This window comes from Stegostoma tigrinum, chromosome 10 (genome assembly GCF_030684315.1).
Source record: "Stegostoma tigrinum isolate sSteTig4 chromosome 10, sSteTig4.hap1, whole genome shotgun sequence".
Taxonomy (NCBI): Eukaryota; Metazoa; Chordata; class Chondrichthyes; order Orectolobiformes; family Stegostomatidae; genus Stegostoma; species Stegostoma tigrinum.
Genome location: NC_081363.1, coordinates 44,012,730 through 44,032,582, shown reverse-complemented (window position 1 = coordinate 44,032,582; position 19,853 = coordinate 44,012,730). Strand labels below are relative to the sequence as shown.

At 38.8% G+C, this 19,853-nt stretch overlaps 1 protein-coding gene across 1 annotated transcript in view; it reads left to right on the top strand.

Moving 5' to 3' along the window:
* The window catches only part of cdkl1 (cyclin dependent kinase like 1 (CDC2 related kinase)), a 35,141-nt gene that overhangs the window by 12,005 nt on the left and 3,283 nt on the right, over nucleotides 1-19,853 (top strand). Inside the window, exons 2-7 of the mRNA XM_048538348.2 lie at nucleotides 3,676-3,797; nucleotides 5,288-5,360; nucleotides 7,393-7,483; nucleotides 11,689-11,889; nucleotides 15,221-15,303; nucleotides 16,084-16,140. Of these exons, the coding sequence (XP_048394305.1) occupies nucleotides 3,676-3,797; nucleotides 5,288-5,360; nucleotides 7,393-7,483; nucleotides 11,689-11,889; nucleotides 15,221-15,303; nucleotides 16,084-16,140 (627 nt within the window). The remainder of the gene's footprint in view (nucleotides 1-3,675; nucleotides 3,798-5,287; nucleotides 5,361-7,392; nucleotides 7,484-11,688; nucleotides 11,890-15,220; nucleotides 15,304-16,083; nucleotides 16,141-19,853) is intronic.

The window sequence follows — 19,853 nt, the reverse complement described above, 5'->3', positions numbered from 1 at the left end:
AACACATGTTGGCTGGAAATCTTCTCAACAGGACTCGAGCAGCTCAGAATCATTTTAGTGCAGGACTTTTAGGAAACCTGAAAGGTATATCCTTGGATAAATGAAAAATATTACAACTGATGCATAACGTTTTATCCTTTGTTTTGTTTTAATGGTAAATATTTATATTTTATGGTGTTCTCTGGTTCATACACTAATGGTTAGGCATCCTAACATCATTCTTAAAAATGAGAAAATTCCAATATCTGAAAATGACTTGGTTTCCAGCATTCTGGGTTGGAGAGATTGCACTATATTTAATACCAGTGGTAAGTATATGAAATTGAGAAAAAAAAATCATGCTTTTATTTTTTGTAGCAAAACCTAATGTTGTTACATAGACTACTGTGCTCTTTGCTGTTCATTATCAGTTTTAATCAAACATTTGTTTTAATCGTTACTGCTTTGCTTGCCGCAGTGTTTTTCATTGTAATGTGATACCTTTACTCATTGCGAAACAGCACCATTTTTCTCCTTCTGAAAGGACGTGTGTGGTTCCAAAAGTTTGTAAAAATGATCAGTCATCCAATAGTTCATTGAATAAGTGGTATCACATGTGCTAGAGAACAAATTATCCAGATCAAATAACTAGTATTTAGTTTGTTCAGAATCAGTTCATACTCGGATCTTCCATTTATGTCTTTCAGCAAGTAGGAAACCAGGAAATCCCATTAAGAAGAAATGGTATTTGCAATGAACATGAGAAGGGAAATAATTGGATTCTTTGTGCAGGAGACGTTATTGTTTACTATAAAAAGTTAAGCATTTGAAGTTAAAATGTCAACCGTGTAACTGTTTCACTTCATTGTTTTGAACTAATAAAAGGGTCATTAACATAGCTGGTCCCTTCCTTTTATTATCTAAATGTCCTATTGCAACAAGGAATTGTACAAGAGTAGGGAAACATTAAATTTGAACAAATTTAAAGGGTTTGAAGCTGAAAACATGAAGCATTTGCAATAAAATTAATTACATAGTAGTACAACTAGAGATGAAAGGATGTGATTTGACGGTGACTACTGAGACATAGTTGCAGGGAGACCAGGTTTCAAAATTGGCTATCCAAGGGTACTCTGCTTTGGAAGGATAGGCAAGAAGGGAAAAGAGGTGTTGTAACTTTGGTAAAGGAAAAGATTAGTGCTGTAGTGAGAAATTATTTAGGCACCGGAGATTAAGACACCAAATTTCTAATTAAACTGATTAAGAAATAGCACGGGAAAGAATTCCCTAGTGGAAGGAACCTACAAGTCCCCAAACAGTAGCAGTTGGTTACAGTCATAAGACCACATGGGGTTACATCTAATTTATTAGCTTAGAAGATTAACCAACAAAAAGCAGACAGTTGGGATGAATAGAGGAGCAGGAAAGCTGATGTTTCAGGTCGGGACTCTTCTTCAGAAATGCAGGAGGGAGAAGGGGCCTCTGAAATAAGGACAGAGGAGGGGTGGGGCTGGGGAAGATAGGTGGAATGGTGATAGATGAGTGCAGGTAGGCAGTGGTGGGGATTGGTCAGTGAGGTGCACTTGCGCTCTGTTCGTGACAAACAACAACACCTTCCAATTGCAAACCACTTCAACTCCCCCTCCCACTCCCTGGATGACACGTCCATCCTGGGCCTACTCGAGTGTCACAACGACGCCACCTGGAAACTGGAGGGGCAGGACTTCATATTCTGCCTCAGGGGCCTATAACCCAATGATCTCGATGTGGACTTTACTAGTTTCAAAATCTCCCCACCTCTGGCCCCATCCCATGACCAAGCCTTCCTCTGATCCCTACCTCCTTGACCTGTCTGTCTTCTCCCCACCTATCCACTCCACAACCTCACTGACCAATCCCCACCACTGCCTACCTGCACTCACCTGTCACCATCCCATCTAACTTCTGCAGCCCCACTCCTCCTCTCTATTTATTTCAGAGCTCCCTTCCCCTGACCCGAAACGTCAGCTTTCCTGCTCCTCTGATGCTGCCTGGCCTGTTGGGTTCATCCAGCTCCACACTGTGTTATCTCAGACTCCAGCACTGGCAGTTCTTGCTGCCTCTGAGTGAGTTGGGATGAAGAGGTCTTTTTCTGTTTGGCAAGCTGTAACTAACAGAGTCTCCCACAGATTTCAGTCCTTGGGCACCAAGTATTTACAATCTATATTAATGACTTGGATTCAGGGATACAATATACTGTCATCAGATTTGCAGATGACACTAAAATCATTGGGACAGTAAGTTGCACTGAAGAAATAAGAAATGTATAATTGGATATGGATAGATTGGGTAAGTTAGCCAAAATTTTACAGATTGAGTGAGTTTAAATTTGATAACAAGGTTATCCATTTTGATCAGAAGAATAGAAAGGCAATTTATTATCTAAATAGCGAGAAACTTCAGACTGCTTCAGTGCAGAGGGATCTGGGTGTCCTCATGCCTGAATTATAGAAAACTAGTACATAGGTATGGTGGGTAATAAGGAAAGCAAATGGAATTTTGGTATTTATTGCTCAAGGGAGAGTATAAAATTCGGGAAGTGTTGCTGCAACTGTACAGGGCATTAGTGACACTGCACCTAGAGTATTGTATATAGTTTGGTCCGTTTACTTGAGGAGGGATGTAGTTTCATTGGAGGCAGTTCAGAGGAGATTCACTAAATTGATTCCAGGGATGAACAGTTTATCCTACGGAGAGATGTTGAGCAGTTTAGGCTTATACTGTCTGCAATTTAGAAGAATGGAAGGAGATCTAACCATGGTATATAAGATGCTAAAGGAGTTTGACAAAGTGTATAAAGAGAGAATGTTTCCTCCTATGGAACAATCTAGAATGAGAGGTTGTAGTTTTAGGATAAATGGTGACAGATTTAAAACATGAAATGGTTGTGAATCTATGGAATTCATTTCCTCAGAGTGCAATGGATGCTGGAGCATTGAGTAAACTTGAGGAGATAGACAGACAGATTTTCATTCAGCAATAGGTTGAAGAGTTATGGGGATTAGGCAGGAGTTGAAAGCCAGATAAGATCAGCCATGACTGTATTGGATAATGAAGCAGGCTGAGGGGGCTGAATTGCCTACTCCAACTCCTAGTTCTTATGTTCATTTATATGTTGAACTGGTCTGTAATGAAGCTTCCTGTTCAAGATGTAAAATGTCCGTAACTGTGCAAAACAATGTGGGAATTGGAAACTGAGTTGCTTTCAGCGCAAACTGATTATTATTGCAAGTATTCATTCAGCAAATAATCTGTAGTAAAAGTTGGTGTTAGAAATCCGTTCCTAAAAATACAGTTTCTCGAATTTGTTTGATTTGGGTTACTAAAGATATCACTACTGATATACATTTTAATATTTTTAAATTTGTTGAGCTAAATCTTTGGCTTGTTCATACTGAATCAATAAAGGACTTTTGCCAACTTCAGATAAGCAAAGGTTTGCTTTTTATTTTTCTGTGTGCAGTTTTTTTGACTCTCAGCTTAAACCACCACCAGTTATCTCTCCCTAATGATAGAACAGACCTACGGTCTGGTAGGGCTATGATGGCTTTACTGGGGGTCAGTTATCTCATTTGTTCTAACAACCACGGCAAAGGTCAGGGGTTGCATAGCATTGTGCATGTAAATCTTTCAAAATTAAATTGTTTTATCTTTCAGCAACTTAAACATGCCAATCTTGTCAACTTGATTGAGGTGTTCAGAAGAAAACGAAGGCTTCACTTAGTTTTTGAATACTGTGATCACACTGTGTTAGATGAATTGAACCGATACCCCACAGGGTAAGTAACATTGAGTGTAGCCTACACAATACACCTGATTTGCATAGCAAGGAAGGTAGCATTCTAAGCTTGATTACTGTGATATAACAAAGTGTGCAGCTGGATGAACGCAGCAGGCCAAGCAGCATCGTAGGAGCACAAAAGTTGATGTTTCAGGCCTAGACCCTTCGATCTATGGCACTGATTTATTCTTGGCAATGAAAAATAGAATCAGTGACTATCTACTGTGCAGGAAGCAGGCCATTCGCCCCATCTAGTCTGCATAAACCCTCCAAAGAACATCCCACCCAGTCCCACTCTCGCCACCCACTCACTGTAACCCTGCATTTCCCCATGGCTAGCCCACCTAGCCTGCACATCTCTGGACACTATGGGCAATTTAGCATGGCCAATTAACCCAACCCACACATCTTTGGACTATGGGAGGAAATGCGTGGACCCAGAGAAAGCCCACGCAGACGTGGAGAGAATGGTTGGATGTTGCACGGACAGTTGCCCGAGGCTGAAATTGAACCCAGGTCCCTGGAGCTGTGAGGCAGCATTGTTAACCACTCTGCCACTAAACTGCTCGACTAGTTGGGCTTTAATTGCTTTTTGTCAGAATTATGCTACAAAAAAGAGTTAATAATACATAGCTCTGCAAGACCTAAAGATAAAATAATTTGATGCAAATCATGTCAGAAAAGATTGTTGTATAGTTAGTTAGAATAATTTTGTTGGCATATCTTTATAAAACCCCAAAGCTGCACATTTCAATGGATAACTTTTTGGTGTGTAAGAAAATAGGCAAACACAATTTAATTTATGCCACAAAATTCTACAAACAGCAAATGTAAACTGGTTCTTTAGTTTGTATTTCAAGTACTAAATGCACTGAACAAATAAATATTTGGTAGAAAAAAATTCAGTTGTTTTTCAAGAGTTTTTACAGCACTTTTTAGGAATAGCATGATTACTCTACATGTTTGAATATTTCATATGTGATTTAAATCACATCTGGGATATAGTATTTCAGTTGAGAAACCATTACTGACTTGAGTCAGCATATGTGACGAGCATCAATTCTGCAGGACATATTGGTTTCCTACATTCGTCTAGTCTTGACTTACCGTTGTGAACTATGTTCTTATTGTCAATATTTAATTGAGCCCTTGATTAATAATGCATATTATTTGCATGAATCTTTGCAAACAGTGGAGGCTACAGAATAATTCCCATTTTAAGCATTTATCCCTCCAGTACCAGGTTTTTGTTAGATTTGTGTGTATTCCCGTTCTTGATACGTTTTTAAAAACTGGACAAACCAGGTTTCCCATATTCTCATGCATATTAAAGTGGATCCAAGTGTCTTTAATAGTTTATTTTTTGAGTGTGGTATTGCTTTTTTGTTTTTTTCACTACTAAATCTATGTACCAAGTTTATAACCACTACTGTAGATAGAAGTGGAATGAAAAATATTTAATTTGTGTAATGCCTTTCTTTTTATTAGGGTGCCAGATCATTTAGTGAGGAGAATTACTTGGCAAACGCTGCAAGCTGTGAATTTTTGCCACAAGCACAATGTAAGTTCACAAGGTGTTTTTATACACAAATTATTTTACAACTCATAGCGCACCAAATGTACTATTTTTACAATGCTGGTTAATTTTGAGAATGTTTAAAGCTTTAGTTAGATTCATGTACTGCAATTAAATAAACAAATGTGGATCTCCTTGCATGTCTAATCCTCATTTAGACTAAAACCTGGTTTTAAAAAAAAATCACCCCTCAATATACTGAATTCTTAAATTACTTTTGTTATTTTACATTCAATTGGTCATTTATTGTCAGCACTACAATGGGGTGCATTGCTTGAATTAGCTGCCTGCCGTAAAGATGGTGTTGTCCAAATAATCATACAGCTGCAAAAACAATAACATTTATTTTCAATTGATTGGTAGTCTATTAAATTGGAAACTCTCAATCCATTTACTGTCCATGCTGTAAAGTGGAATAAGGGAAAGTGAAGAAAACAGTTATCATTAACTATATTCATTCCCATTAATGCATTTGTGCTCATTATGGGCCATTATGGGCACGCTCGTGGTCTCAATTTTGAGAATCTCTTCATTTGCCATGAAGACAGTGAAGTTTTTAACTGAGGAATATTTGTATTTTTCCTGAGGTATGTGTCTTTGCTACCTGACTGTTCTGTACGCACAGCGATGTTGATGTCGTCATCTGTATTTGCATGGAGACATTCTGGCAATGTAGGTCTGACTGGTATCAATAGGGGCATTGATGCCTGCCAATCCAGTATCCACATCCAGCATTGTGAATAGATATTCTGTAAAATCAAATAACCTAAACAGGCCATTAACTGGTTTCAATCTTTGACTAAACAGTCTAAGATGTTTGGATAACACAGTGTGGGGCTGGAGGAACACAGCAGGCCAGGCATCATCAGAGGAGCAGGAAAGCTGACGTTTCGGATTGGGACCCTTCTTCAGAAAAGTATATGGAATCTTTTAGAGAAATCTTATTGTGTAATAATAACATAATAAATTTTACCAGCTTGCAGTCAAATAGGTGATACATTTTGGAAGGTCATGCAGGTGGAAATTATACAGTGAATGGCATAATCCTTAGGGGTACTGATGCGCAGAGGGTTCTGGTGTGCGGGTTCACAGATCACTGAATGCAGCGCACGTAAATAAGGTAGTAAAAAAGGCCTGTGGCATGCTTGCCTTTGTTGGAAGGAGCATTGAGTATAAGGACAGGCAAGTTATGCTGCAGCTTTATTGAACTTTAATCAGGCCACACTTAGGGTATTTCATACATTTCAGGTCACCACACTACCAGAAGGATGTGGATGATTTGGAGAGGGTACAGAAAAGGTTTACCAGAATGTTGCCTGGTGTGGGGGATTTTAGCTATGAAGAAAAGTTGGATAGACGGGTTTGTTTTCACTGGGACACAGGAGGTTGGGGAGGGGGGAGTTTAAAAGAGATGTGCAAGTCAAGTTTTTCACTCAAACGGTGGTGACTGTGTGGAATACACAGCCAGAGGATGTGGTGGAAGCAGACACAACAGCAGCATTCAAGGAGCACCTGGATGAATACATGGATAGGAAGGGAATAGAGGGATACGGATCCTATTAGTGAAGACAGGTAAGGAAGGGCAAAGTGTGTTGATGCAGGCCTGGAGGGCGAAAGGCCTGTTCCTGAACTGTATTGTTCTTTGCAGCTGGCAGAAATTTTAGCTCCTTTTGCATCATTTGGATTGATTTTCAACCTACCAGATCAATCAAATGTAAAACACCGCAAGTAGTAAAAAATAGACAGTAATATATTAAAGAAAACAATCTTCTGAGAGGCTGTTGGGATATAATTTAAAATGGGTTGAAACTGCATAGATATTGGAATTCTCCAATTAAAAGTTTTAAATATGCTTTCTCCAGATGTCTCTTATTTTGTCAAGAATTACAGTTTATATGATAAAATAGATCTACAAATCTGCAATTTCTGGGCTAGCATATTTTTGCTATTGTTGCAACTGTTTAGCATTTTTCGAACTAATCATTAATTAAATTATATTTTATTTATATTTTTGCAGTGTATACATAGGGATGTAAAACCAGAAAATATCTTAATTACAAAACATCACGTCATTAAGCTTTGTGATTTTGGTTTTGCCAGGATATTAAGTAAGTGACTATCCTATATTTTCAACAAATATCTAATGGTTAGTTTTACCACTTATTATAAGATATATGACAATTGTTTAGCTGTTCTTGAGTGGCATTACTAAAAGAAGATAACTGCTTCAGTGACTGAGTAGATTATATGCTTAAACTAAAGATAACAATTATGTTGGAAAAGCTCAGCAGGTCTGGCAGCATCTGTGAAGAAAGTAATCAGTTAATATTTGGATCTGATGACCCTTCCTCTGAACTTAATGACAGTTGAAGGTCACCGGGCCCAAAATGTTAACTTATTTTTCTTTGCCGATGTTGCCAGACCTGCTGAGCTTTTCCAGCAACTGCTGTTTTTGTTCCCGATTTACAGCATCCTTAGTTCTTTCAGTTTTTATAACAATTGATTTGCTATATATCACAACAGTTTAGGAGTTCATTATAATACCAACTAAAACTTGCAATTAACACCATCATCTGAATGAAATGAAATTTTCATATTATTTTAAATCTTACAAGGAGAGGCTAGATAGGCTGAGATTTTTTTCACTGAGCATAGGAGGCTGAGAGCTGACTTTATAGAGGTTTATAAAATCATTAGGGGGATAGATAAGGTGAATACAAAGGTCTTTTCCCTAGGGTAGAGGAGTTCCATACTAGAGGTCATAGGTCTAAGGTGAGAGGAGAAAGACTTAAAAGGGACTTGAGAGGCAGATTTTTCGAACAGTGGGTGGTTTTGTATGTAGAATGAACTGCCAGAGGATACAGGTACAGTTACAACATTTAATAAATGTTTGGATAAGTACATGAATAGGAAAGATTTAGAAGGATATGGGCAAAATACAGACAAATGGCACTAATTTAGTTTGGGAAACCTGGTCGGCATGGACAAGTCAGACTGAAAAGTCTGTTTCCATGCTGTATGACTCTATGATATTTTAAAAACTGCTGCATCTTTGGTTCAGATTTTTTAAAAAGTGTCTCGATATTGATAAGCACAAGATTAAAACTACTTTTGAAATATAAATTTCTCAGTTGGGCAGTTGCAGAGTTAATAATAAATAGTAATACTGGGCTGCTTTAAGTATCACTCAAATGCCTTTGACCAGTTTCATTCATTGAATATATATGTATCAACCATCATATAGCATTTCTGAAATAGTGGTCTTTATTTTGATGTACGCATTTAAATATAGATCGGGTATGGAAGTGGAGTGCACTATTCTAGGCTGATGTTTCTGTGCAATTCTAAGCTGTCATGATACTTTTTAGAAGTGCTATCTTTTAAAGGTTTGGTTAGCTCTGTTGGCCAGTCTGTGATGCAGTGTGATTGCTAATCATAGAATCCCTTCACAGCATAAACAGGCCATTCGGCCCATCGAGTCTGCACTGAAATAACATCCCACGCAGCTACTGCCTCCATTTTCCTAACCCTGTATGGGGTCTATGACGTGGGGCTAATTACCTAACCTGCATGTCTTTGGATTTGGTGCCACTGGCATGGGTTTTATTCTATCAACAGCTGAGGTTACCCTGAAGTACTCTCTTTCTAGAGCTTTCCCTTAGACCTCAGGTTTAACCACCACTAGTCATTCCTCTCTCTCTCTTTCTCTAATGAGAGAACAGCCCTTTGGTCTGGTAGGACTATGATGACTTTACCTTTACCTTGTCATCCTATAAAACCTAAAACCTTAGATTGAGGTCTTCCAAATGTTAAGGCAAACATAAAGGTTCCAATTCTACAAGAGCATGAGTTTTAAATGAGTTAAAACCAAAAGATCTCATCCAGGAGTTGAGAGTTGTTTAAATGACTTGGTTAATTTTTTTTCCCTCATTTGACATCACCTAACCATATTAACTGGTCACAAAGAAAAGCAGAAATCTCTGGAAAAACTCAGCAGGTCTGGCAGCATCTATGGAGAGAAATCAGTTAATGTTTTGAATCGAGTGACTGTCCTTCAAACCACCTCTCCACAGATGTTTTGATTTGATCTGATCTATTGTCATGTGTACCCAAGTACAGTGAAAAGCTTTCTTTGCGAGCAGTACAGGCAGATCATACTAAGCAAGCACATACAGATCAGCAGGTGTTTTGCTGCCAGATCTGTTGAGCTTTTCCAGCAATTTCTGAATTTGTTTTTGATTTACAGCATCCACAGTTATTTCAGTTTTTACATACTAACTGGATATTCAGTGCTTTGCTTTATTGTGCCACTTTAGAGTTCAAAACATAACTGCGTTATATTAAATTAACTACAAGTTAAAAGTAATCGTATTGATGTATTTTAGGATGGCTGAGCAATGTGATCAGGTACTGAAGGATCAGAGATAATGGGAACTGCAGATGCTGGAGAATCCAAGATAATAAAATGTGAGGCTGGATGAACACAGCAGGCCAAGCAGCATCTCAGGAGCACAAAAGCTGACGTTTCGGGCCTAGACCCTTCATCAGAGAAGGGGATGGGGTGAGGGTTCTGGAATAAATAGGGAGAGAGGGGAAGGCGGACCGAAGATGGAGAGAAAAGAAGATAGGTGGAGAGAGTATAGGTGGGGAGGTAGGGAGGGGATAGGTCAGTCCAGGGAAGACGGACAGGTCAAGGAGGTGGGATGAGGTTAGTAGGTAGATGGGGGTGCGGCTTGGGATGGGAGGAAGGGATGGATGAGAGGAAGAACAGGTTAGAGAGGCAGAGACAGGTTGGACTGGTTTTGGGATGCAGTGGGTGGAGGGGAAGAGCTGGGCTGGTTGTGTGGTGCAGTGGGGGGAGGGGACGAACTGGGCTGGTTTAGGGATGCGGTGGGGGAAGGGGAGATTTTGAAACTGGTGAAGTCCACATTGATACCATATGGCTGCAGGGTTCTCAGGCGGAATATGAGTTGCTGTTCCTGCAACCTTCGGGTGGCATCATTGTGGCACTGCAGGAGGCCCATGATGGACATGTCATCTAAAGAATGGGAGGGGGAGTGGAAATGGTTTGCGACTGGGAGGTGCAGTTGTTTGTTGCGAACTGAGCAGAGGTGTTCTGCAAAGCGGTCCCCAAGCCTCCGCTTGGTTTCCCCAATGTAGAGGAAGCCACATCGGGTACAGTGGATGCAATATACCACATTGGCAGATGTGCAGGTGAACCTCTGCTTAATGTGGAATGTCATCTTGGGGCCTGGGATAGGGGTGAGGGAGGAGGTGTGGGGGCAAGTGTAGCATTTCCTGCGGTTGCAGGGGAAGGTGCCGGGTGTGGTGGGGTTGGAGGGCAGTGTGGAGCGAACAAGGGAGTCATGGAGAGAGTGGTCTCTCCGGAAAGCAGACAGGGGTGGGGATGGAAAAATGTCTTGGGTGGTGGGGTCAGATTGTAGATGGCGGAAGTGTCGGAGGATGATGCGTTGTATCCGGAGGTTGGTGGGGTGGTGTGTGAGAACAAGGGGGATCCTCTTTGGGCAGTTGTGGCGGGGGCGGGGTGTGAGGGATGTGTTGCGGGAAATACGGGAGACGCGGTCAAGGGCATTCTCGATCACTGTGGGGGGAAAGTTGTGGTCCTTGAAGAACTTGGACATCTGGGATGTGCGGGAGGGGAATGTCTTATCGTGGGGGTGGAGGCGGAGGAATTGGGAATAGGGGATGGAATTTTTGCAGGAGGGTGGGTGGGAGGAGGTGTATTCTAGGTAGCTGTGGGAGTCGGTGGGCTTGAAATGGACGTCAGTTACAAGCTGGTTGCCTGAGATGGAGACTGAGAGGTCCAGGAAGGTGAGGGATGTGCTGGAGATGGCCCAGGTGAACTGAAGGTTGGGGTGGAAGGTGTTGGTGAAGTGGATGAACTGTTCGAGCTCCTCTGGGGAGCAAGAGGCGGCGCCGATACAGTCATCAATGTACCGGAGGAAGAGGTGGGGTTTGGGGCCTGTGTAGGTGCGGAAGAGGGACTGTTCCACGTAACGTACAAAGAGGCAGGCATAGGGATCACTGGTTTTGTTTAAGTATTGTATCCTCCCATTAAACAAAATCAGAAACTGTTGGAAGAACTCAGCAGATCTGGCCACATCTGTGGAGAGAAAGTGGAGTTAACGTTTTGGGTCCTTATTCAGAACAAAGTTGAGTTTTTCCAGCAATTTCTGATTTTGTTTCTGATTTCCAGCATACGCGGTTTTGTTTTTTTTTTCTTTCTATTTAAAGTGAGGTTTGGTTGCATGAAGTCTTTCAGCATTTTCTAGTTTCACATTTTATTGTGTAGCTGGTCCTGAAGATTACTACACAGATTACGTAGCAACTCGCTGGTATCGTGCCCCAGAGCTGTTGGTCGGAGATACACAATATGGCCCTCCAGTGGATGTTTGGGCGATAGGCTGCCTTTTTGCAGAGTTGTTATTTGGAGGCCCCTTGTGGCCAGGAAAATCAGATGTTGATCAGCTTTATCTGATCAGAAAAACACTAGGTGGGTATGGTACTCAAAAATTGTACTCCTTTTGTTCAAATCAAAATAAATTTCGAAGTGATTCAAATTGTTATTAGTAAGTTTACAAAAAAACCCAATTTCTTGCATTTTAGCAGTATAGGATTCTTTCTAAGTGTTTAGATGTCAGCAATGACTCTGCTGGTAGTGTTCTCATCACTAAGTCTGAAGGTTGTGGATAATGTTCCACTCCAGAGACTTGATACGAGAACCAAGACCTGACACTCCAATGCAGTACTAAAGGAATACCATGCTGTTGGAGGTGCTTTCTTTCAGATGAAACCAATGGCTTAATTCCACCATCAAGTGGATCCCACGACTCTCTTTTGAAGACGAGCCCTCCAAGAAATATTTCTACCTCAATCAAGATTACGAAAAATAAAAATGTAATTGGTATCATATTTTTGTTTGTGCGAGTTTGCTGTTTACAAATTTGTTGCGACATTTACTTGCATACAACCATGACCACATCTGAAAAATGTCTAATTGGCTGTAAAGTACTTTGGGACAACCCGACACCATGAAAGATGCAATTTAAATATAAAGCTTTTCATTAAATAATTTAGTAAAGATTTAAATAATTTATGAACAATTACATACAAACCTATTTAAATTTATCTAAACAACAATTTACATTTTCATAGTACGAAGGAAAATAATCCCGAGCACTTCATAGCAGTACAGAGAGCAAAAATTGACAGAGTCAAAGGGGGCACTCGGAGGAATAACGAATAGCTTTGACAGGCTGTTTTTATGGAGAGTTTTAAAAGAGTAGGGATCACAAGGTACAAGGAATGAAATTCTAAAGCATAGGTGTAGTTAATTGAAGGCATGGACTGTGAGGCTTTTTTAAGACCTGAACTGAAGAAACTGACAGTCTTTGAGGATTATTGGCCTGGAAAACGTTACAGACATGAAGAAGGGTAAGGCTATGGAAAGGGAAACATGTGGCTGAACACTTTGAAATGAAGGTATTGGGGCAGTGGGTCTAAGATTCATCAGTAAACACAGTGGTGCTAGATAAACACCATCTGGTATGGGGTTAGATACAGACTCACAGGTGTTTTAATGAGATCAGGTGTATGGATTATGTAGATGGGAGGCAGGGCAGTAGCACCCTAACAGCACTCTGGTGTAAAGGATTCCACAAATTGACTACCCTAGGAGAAATTCTTCCTCATCTTTGTCTTAAAATGGGCAATCCTTTAAATTATGCATGGCCTTAGATTCTCCCACAACCTCTCCATATTTGCCCTGTCAAACCCCCCTCAGAATCTTTATGTTTCAATGAGGGTGTCCTCTTGTTCTCCTAAACTCCAATGAATACAAGCCCAACTTATTCAACCATTTCTCATAAGAAAATTCTCTGTGCCTGGAATCAATATGGTGAACTTTCTCTGGGTTGTCTCTACTGTCAATGTAGCTTTCTTTAGATAAGGCATCCAAAACTATTCATGGTATTTCAGGTGTGGTCTGAAATGTGACTTGTATATTTTAGCAAAACCTCCCGAACCCTGACCATGAGCTTATTTTACAAATGTCAAGCATTAAATGTCACTAGACCAAAGTGAATAATACCCTTGAGACATGCAGCAATATTTTAGGAAATAAATCCTGTATTTGTAATATTTTTTCTTTTAAAAAAAACTTGCCTCTGCAACCTTTTTTTTCCCTATCAGTTCTTTTCAGCTTGGGGATCATTTTAGGTACTAGAAAATGACCATGTGATTTACTCAGCAATTACCACCAGTGCCTTCTGCAAACTGCCACCATGACTGTTTAGACACATCTTTCCCTTCTGATCATTTTTCGATCCATCTCGGTGATCACTTCTTTCACCCATTCTCTGGAAACTCCTTCACAGAGATTATTTAATATCTGCTCAATGACACTTAGGTTAGATTTCAAGAAAAGTAGGACGCAGAAAATCTGCATTTGAAAAAGTCCATTTTGTCGAGTTTTAATGGTCTTTCATTCAGTTCAATTTGTCACTCTCAATGCTTGAAATAACTTAGCTGAAGAAAAATGATATTCTAGAAAAAAAATTGTTGCCTGTAGTAATGTCCTTGGGTTACTAAGATTGTTGTGAGGGTTAAAAGCCACCAGTGTCAGTTTTTTTAAAAATACTGCACAATACGAACTGTGAGGAATAATTGTGGAACTGGCTGGGAGATGATGGCCTAGTGGTATTATCACTGGACTGTTAATCCAGACAGCTAACATTCTGGGGACCCCGTTCAAATTCTGCCAGAGCAGCTGATGGAATTTGAATTCAGTAAATATCTGGAATTAAGAGTCTAATGAAGCCCATGAATCCATTATAGATTATCAGGGAAAAAGCCATCTGGTTCACTAATGACCTTTAGGGAAGGAAACTGCCATCCTTACCTGGTCCGGCCTTCAGCAATGTGGTTGACTCTTAGCTGCCCTCTGGGCTGTTAGGGAGAGGCAATAAATGCCCTCATCCAGTGAATGAATAAAAGAAATCTAGATTATCAGATTGGAATGTCTGTTTTAGAAGAGCAGACATGATTTTCTTTTTAACATAACAATTGGGTCAAAGTTGTCATTTCAATTCATTTGACAAATTATGTTCATATTAGTGATGTCTTTTAATAATTTGACTTCTAAAGTGCAATATAGTTATATCCTCAATTTTCTTATTGATGTCCACAATCTGTCCATTTCCTACCATCTAGCATCTATCAATCAAAATTCTGTACTTGCAAATGCAAGTGTCTGTTTAACCTTAATATTCTATAAGTATATCTTCCACGGTGAGAGAAATTTATAATACAGATAAATAATAAGGAAAGGATATAATATTGGTAAAATGGGAACTCAACTCTGTTACTTAAACTATAATTGCTTTTTATTCCTTGTGTTCAATGCCACAGTTGATTGATTGACTATATTTAATGACTTGGCACTGCAAATGTATGCCATCAGGTGCACTTCCTTTAATCAGGAGCATTAAACATGAATATATTATTCTATTGCCAAAGTGAATTATTTTAACACTACATGGTATAATTGCTCTGCATTTTGAATGGCATTCTTGGATTAACTATAGGTCAAATTGGCTTCCTTTGTCTTTGAATTTAACGGTTAAATAAACTCAAACTGAGAGTCCATTCAGAGTTAATTGTGGAGATTGGATTGTTTGCCAGTTTCACATTGTACCATCAAAGCACAAAATGTTTTATGATTATTTGCATTGTTCAGTGTGACTTTGCGCACTCAATAACACATTGTAATTTTAATATGTCCATTAAGGATTTAGTAATTACTATTGTATCTTGATTTCATGCAGGTGATCTGATTCCTCGGCATCAACAAGTCTTCAGTTCAAACCAATTCTTCAGTGGAGTCAGCATACCAGTGCCTGATAATGTGGTACCACATTATGTTAACCTAGGAAAGCAGAATTTGGAAATGTAACATTTAAACCATGACTCATCCATTTGTATTAAACATCAGGATCTGAATTTTTGATTTTTTCCAGTCCCTCTGGGGCAGTCCTCTCTTATGAAAATGAGCCTTTGGCCATGCCGGAACTTTCAACCTCCGGAATAAATTAATTACAAATGGCAGGCTTTCCTGCTTTCTGCTAAAGCCAAGGCAAAACTTGGATTTGGAAGATTATAAGTGCCTGCCACAGCCATCTGAGGAAACAAGGAAAAGCAATTATTTTAATGGAGAAACTTTACATCTGCAGTTGGGATTCTGATTATTACCGCATTTACCACATCTGCTTCTAAATTGGCTGTAAAGTACTTTGGGACATCCTGACATCATTAAAGATGCAATTTAAATATAAAGCTTTTCATTAACTAATTTGGCAAAGATTTAAATAACTTATGAACAATTACATACAACCCTATTTAAACCCTATAAAAATAGAGAACAAAAATTGACAGAGTCAAAGGAGGCACTAGGCGGAATACCTAATAGCTTTGACAGGCTGTTTTTATGGAGAGTTTTAAAAGAGTAGGGATCACAAGGTACAAGGAGTGAATTCTAAAGCATAGGTGTAGTTAATTGAAGGCAAGGACCAGGAGGTTTTTTTAAGACCAGAACTGAAGAAACTGACAGTCTTTGAGGATTATTGGCCTGGAAAACATTTGAAAATAGTTTTTCTACTGTTGGTATAACTGGAACTTATTTTCTCCACAGGAACCGTTGGAAATGAAGTTTTCAAATATTTCACAACATGCTCTTGGATTAATGAAGGTGTGTCCTGTTTGTATTGCACATTAATTACCCAAGTAGGCTAATATATTGCTGGTATATTGTTTAGCAGTAGGAAGTGGCTTTACACCCTCTAAGAATACTTGTATTGAATAAAAAGGAAGGTGGGGAAAAGATCATCTGAATGATAGTAGACCAGAGGCTATATAAAACATAACATAGAAATTGGCTGCAGGGCTGTTTGCATTGATGAATGATCTGAAAAACCCTTTTAAAAATGACCATGTTGGGGCAGATAAAACAAATAATTTCCACCTAGAGGATTTTCAAATAGAGGCAGTGTAATGCAGTCATGGATGTGAAACATGGTTGTGAAATCAGCTAAGTAACAGAAAACAAAGTAATAGTGAATGATTTGATTTTTGGACTAGTGCATTGTTACCTGCAGTGGTTACTCTGACCACTGCTTTTCTTAATATGCATTAATGATTGCCTTAAGTATACAGGTCACAAGTTCAGAACATGCAGCTGAAATAAATCTTGGAAATATAGTGTTGTGAAAGAAGCATGGGAGCACAGCATCAAGGCTGGTAGAATCAGTAGGCATTTTTTAAAAAATCACTTGTGGAACATGGGTGTCAATAGCTGGGCCAGCATTTATTGGCGATCCCTAGTTGCCTTTTAGAAGGTGGAGGTGGGCTGCTCTCTTGAATCACTGCAATCCATTTGGGGTTGGTATACCCATAATACGGTTACAGAGGGAATTCCAGGGATTTGACCTGATGACACTGAAGGAGTGGTAATTGGCTTCCAATTTCTCTCCATCTCAATTCTGAAATTACAATACCTTGTTACGCAACCATTTCACAAAGCAATATTCTCTCAATGTCATATTTCAACAAGATTATCCCTCATCCTACTAAACTCCATCACAAATAAGCCAACCTACTCAATGTTTCCACAATACTCCATTATCCTAGGAATTGACCTGGTAAATCATCTGTGAACTGCAGGCACATCACTCCTTTAAAATGTTACGGAGTACTCAATTCCAATCTCACCAACACCATGTACATTTGCAAGATTTCACCACACTTGTACTCCAACCCCATTGCAATAAATGCCAACATTGTATTTCCCTCCCTCCTTGTTAACATGCTGTCAGTTACATACAAAGGCACCCAGATGCCTCTGTGCCACAACATGCTGCACAGCTCTGCATTAAATTATTTGCTTTTCTATTCTTCCATTCCAAAGTGGATAAGTTCTCATTTGCTTCACAAGAAATACCATCTGCCAAATTTTAGCTAAAAACACTTAAGCCACATGTATTCTTTTGCATACTCCTTGATCCTTATCACAACTTGTTACCCCACCTATTTTTGCCTCATCAATAAATTTGGTTCTAGTACAGATCCCTTCATCCAAGTCATGAATATATATTGTAAATATATGCGGTCCCAGCAATGATACCTGTGGCACTCACAAGTTAGTTTGCCAACTTGAAAATGGTCTATTTATCCTGATGCTTTCCTGTTTGTTAGCTGATCTTCTATCCATAAATTACTTAACTATGACCTCATCTTGTGCTGTAACTTTTGAGGTGGTACCTTAATTAGTGCATTTGGATTTCCAAAAGTAATTATCTTTTGGTTTCTTCCTTATCCTCATTGATAACGAGGGATGCTAGGCTAAATGGCCTCGTTTCGTGCTATGTGTTATTTTTGAGGAGGCATATTACATTTACTCAAAATCCAAGTTCTGCAGACCCTGGAAATTTTAAATAAAAATAGAAAATCTAGGAAATATTACTAAGTCTGGTAGCATCTGAAGAGTTTTGTAAGAAAGAATCCTTTAAGTGCCAGGCTTTGTTTTAAAATTCAAACCAAGTTGGTTAATCTGTTGGGTTAGAGGACAAATGAGTCAGCAAATGGATGATATCTATTTTGTTGAGTTGAAACAGGCATAGTGTTGGTTAATGTTATTTCTGTTTTTTTCTCCCCACACTTAAATATCTAGTAAATGCTGTCCAACTGCAGCATCACACACACTATTGGATATTGTTGCATGTTTTGATTGGGAATAGTCAGTATCTTGTTTGTTGCTGACAGCCAATGGAATGTGCTGTTTTAATAGGATCTGCCAGTCTTTGGAACATACAGGCCTTGTACTTAGCAACTCATAGTCATATACAATATTATTCATTTATCTGATGGGCAGAATGTTTCTTTGGCTCAACAGTGGCATTGGGTTAGTGATGAATACTGCTGGTATGTTACTGTACAAGGGCAATGTAAAAGAGCCATTTTGACCCATTGCTCAAACATTTCATGTACCTTACCCTTTCAGTATAATTTCAGAAACAACAGCCTTCATTCTTTGCGTTTGTACAATATATTGTTTTAAAAAAACATCATCAGGATAGTGGATTAACCTACCTGGTTTAAAACGTAAGCAAAGCCTGGCAGTTAATTGTGAATCATCATCAATGGGTGTATTGTCCATGGTAATACCTCTTCTAAGCAGAATCAATTAGTTACAACTTGTCAACCTGAAAATCTCCATCTTATCCCAACATTTGTTTTCAATTGTTTAGTTAATATTCCATCCCTAATATACCACCCTGACACTATGGCTTCTTAAGTGGCTTTGTGAGATATCTTATCCCACCACTTTAAAGCTTGATTACATTTCTATTTTCCTTCAAAGAAGGAAGACTCCAATCTGAAATGGTAACTCTGATTTGCTTGCTTTATACTGCAGTTTTTCCATTCACTGGACCCTTCTAAAATTGAGAATTAGGAATACTGCAGTTAATCCATTCACTTTTTAAACCCCAGGATGCTGGCCATCAGGTCACAGTGATTCTTAGCATAAGTCCTATTTATTTGGTTTATACTTTTGTTTTTGTGACAATGATTTTAATATTCCTCTCCCTTGATTATTTGGATCCCTTATCATTTCCTTGTTTCACGTTAGTTCTTAATGTTACTCTCTAAGAGACTGTTGCTTAAATCAAGTACTCCTTGTTTATATACTTGCAGAAGTTGTTTTATATTCTAAAATTTACTCTTAATACATCAGATATTAAATATTCTTTAGTAATTTCCATAATTTTTCCAAACTTCCACCCCATAACATTTTGCTGATTTTTCCTTTCATTGTGATACCATCGTTTGGACTAACAGTAGTTTTAGTTCCCTTTTCTCTCTGGCATGTAAAACTATAAAATATCTTCAAATACCTGCCCCTGCTTATCTACCAGCTTACTTTAGTGAATTCCACCTTCACACTTTGCAACTGTCTTTAAGCTTCAGATCGAAGTTTCTCACCCCAAAACAGCATGTGAAATTCCCTCATGATAGATCACTCTTCCCTTGTGCATCTCTGGTAAGAGATGATAAATCACTTATTACCTACTTATCATTATTTAAAATAGCCAGTATCTGGTTTCACATATCCATTTAACCCAGACACTATTTAGTATGTAAACATTATTGAATAGATGGTATTCAGTTCAAATGTAAATTTAATGAAAATTCCATTCCTACTGCATTCTCGTAAAACTTTTCTTGTAATAAGAGGAAACAGTTCACAAGAGATACATGTTCAGAAAGAGTTACTATACTAAATATTTTTTGACTAATTTCAGACACTGGCAATTCAGTTCTTTAACTCCCTGAAACACTGATGACATCAAATCAAACCCTAATTACTGAATCATGTGTCAGGAGTAACTTAATTTTAGTAATACA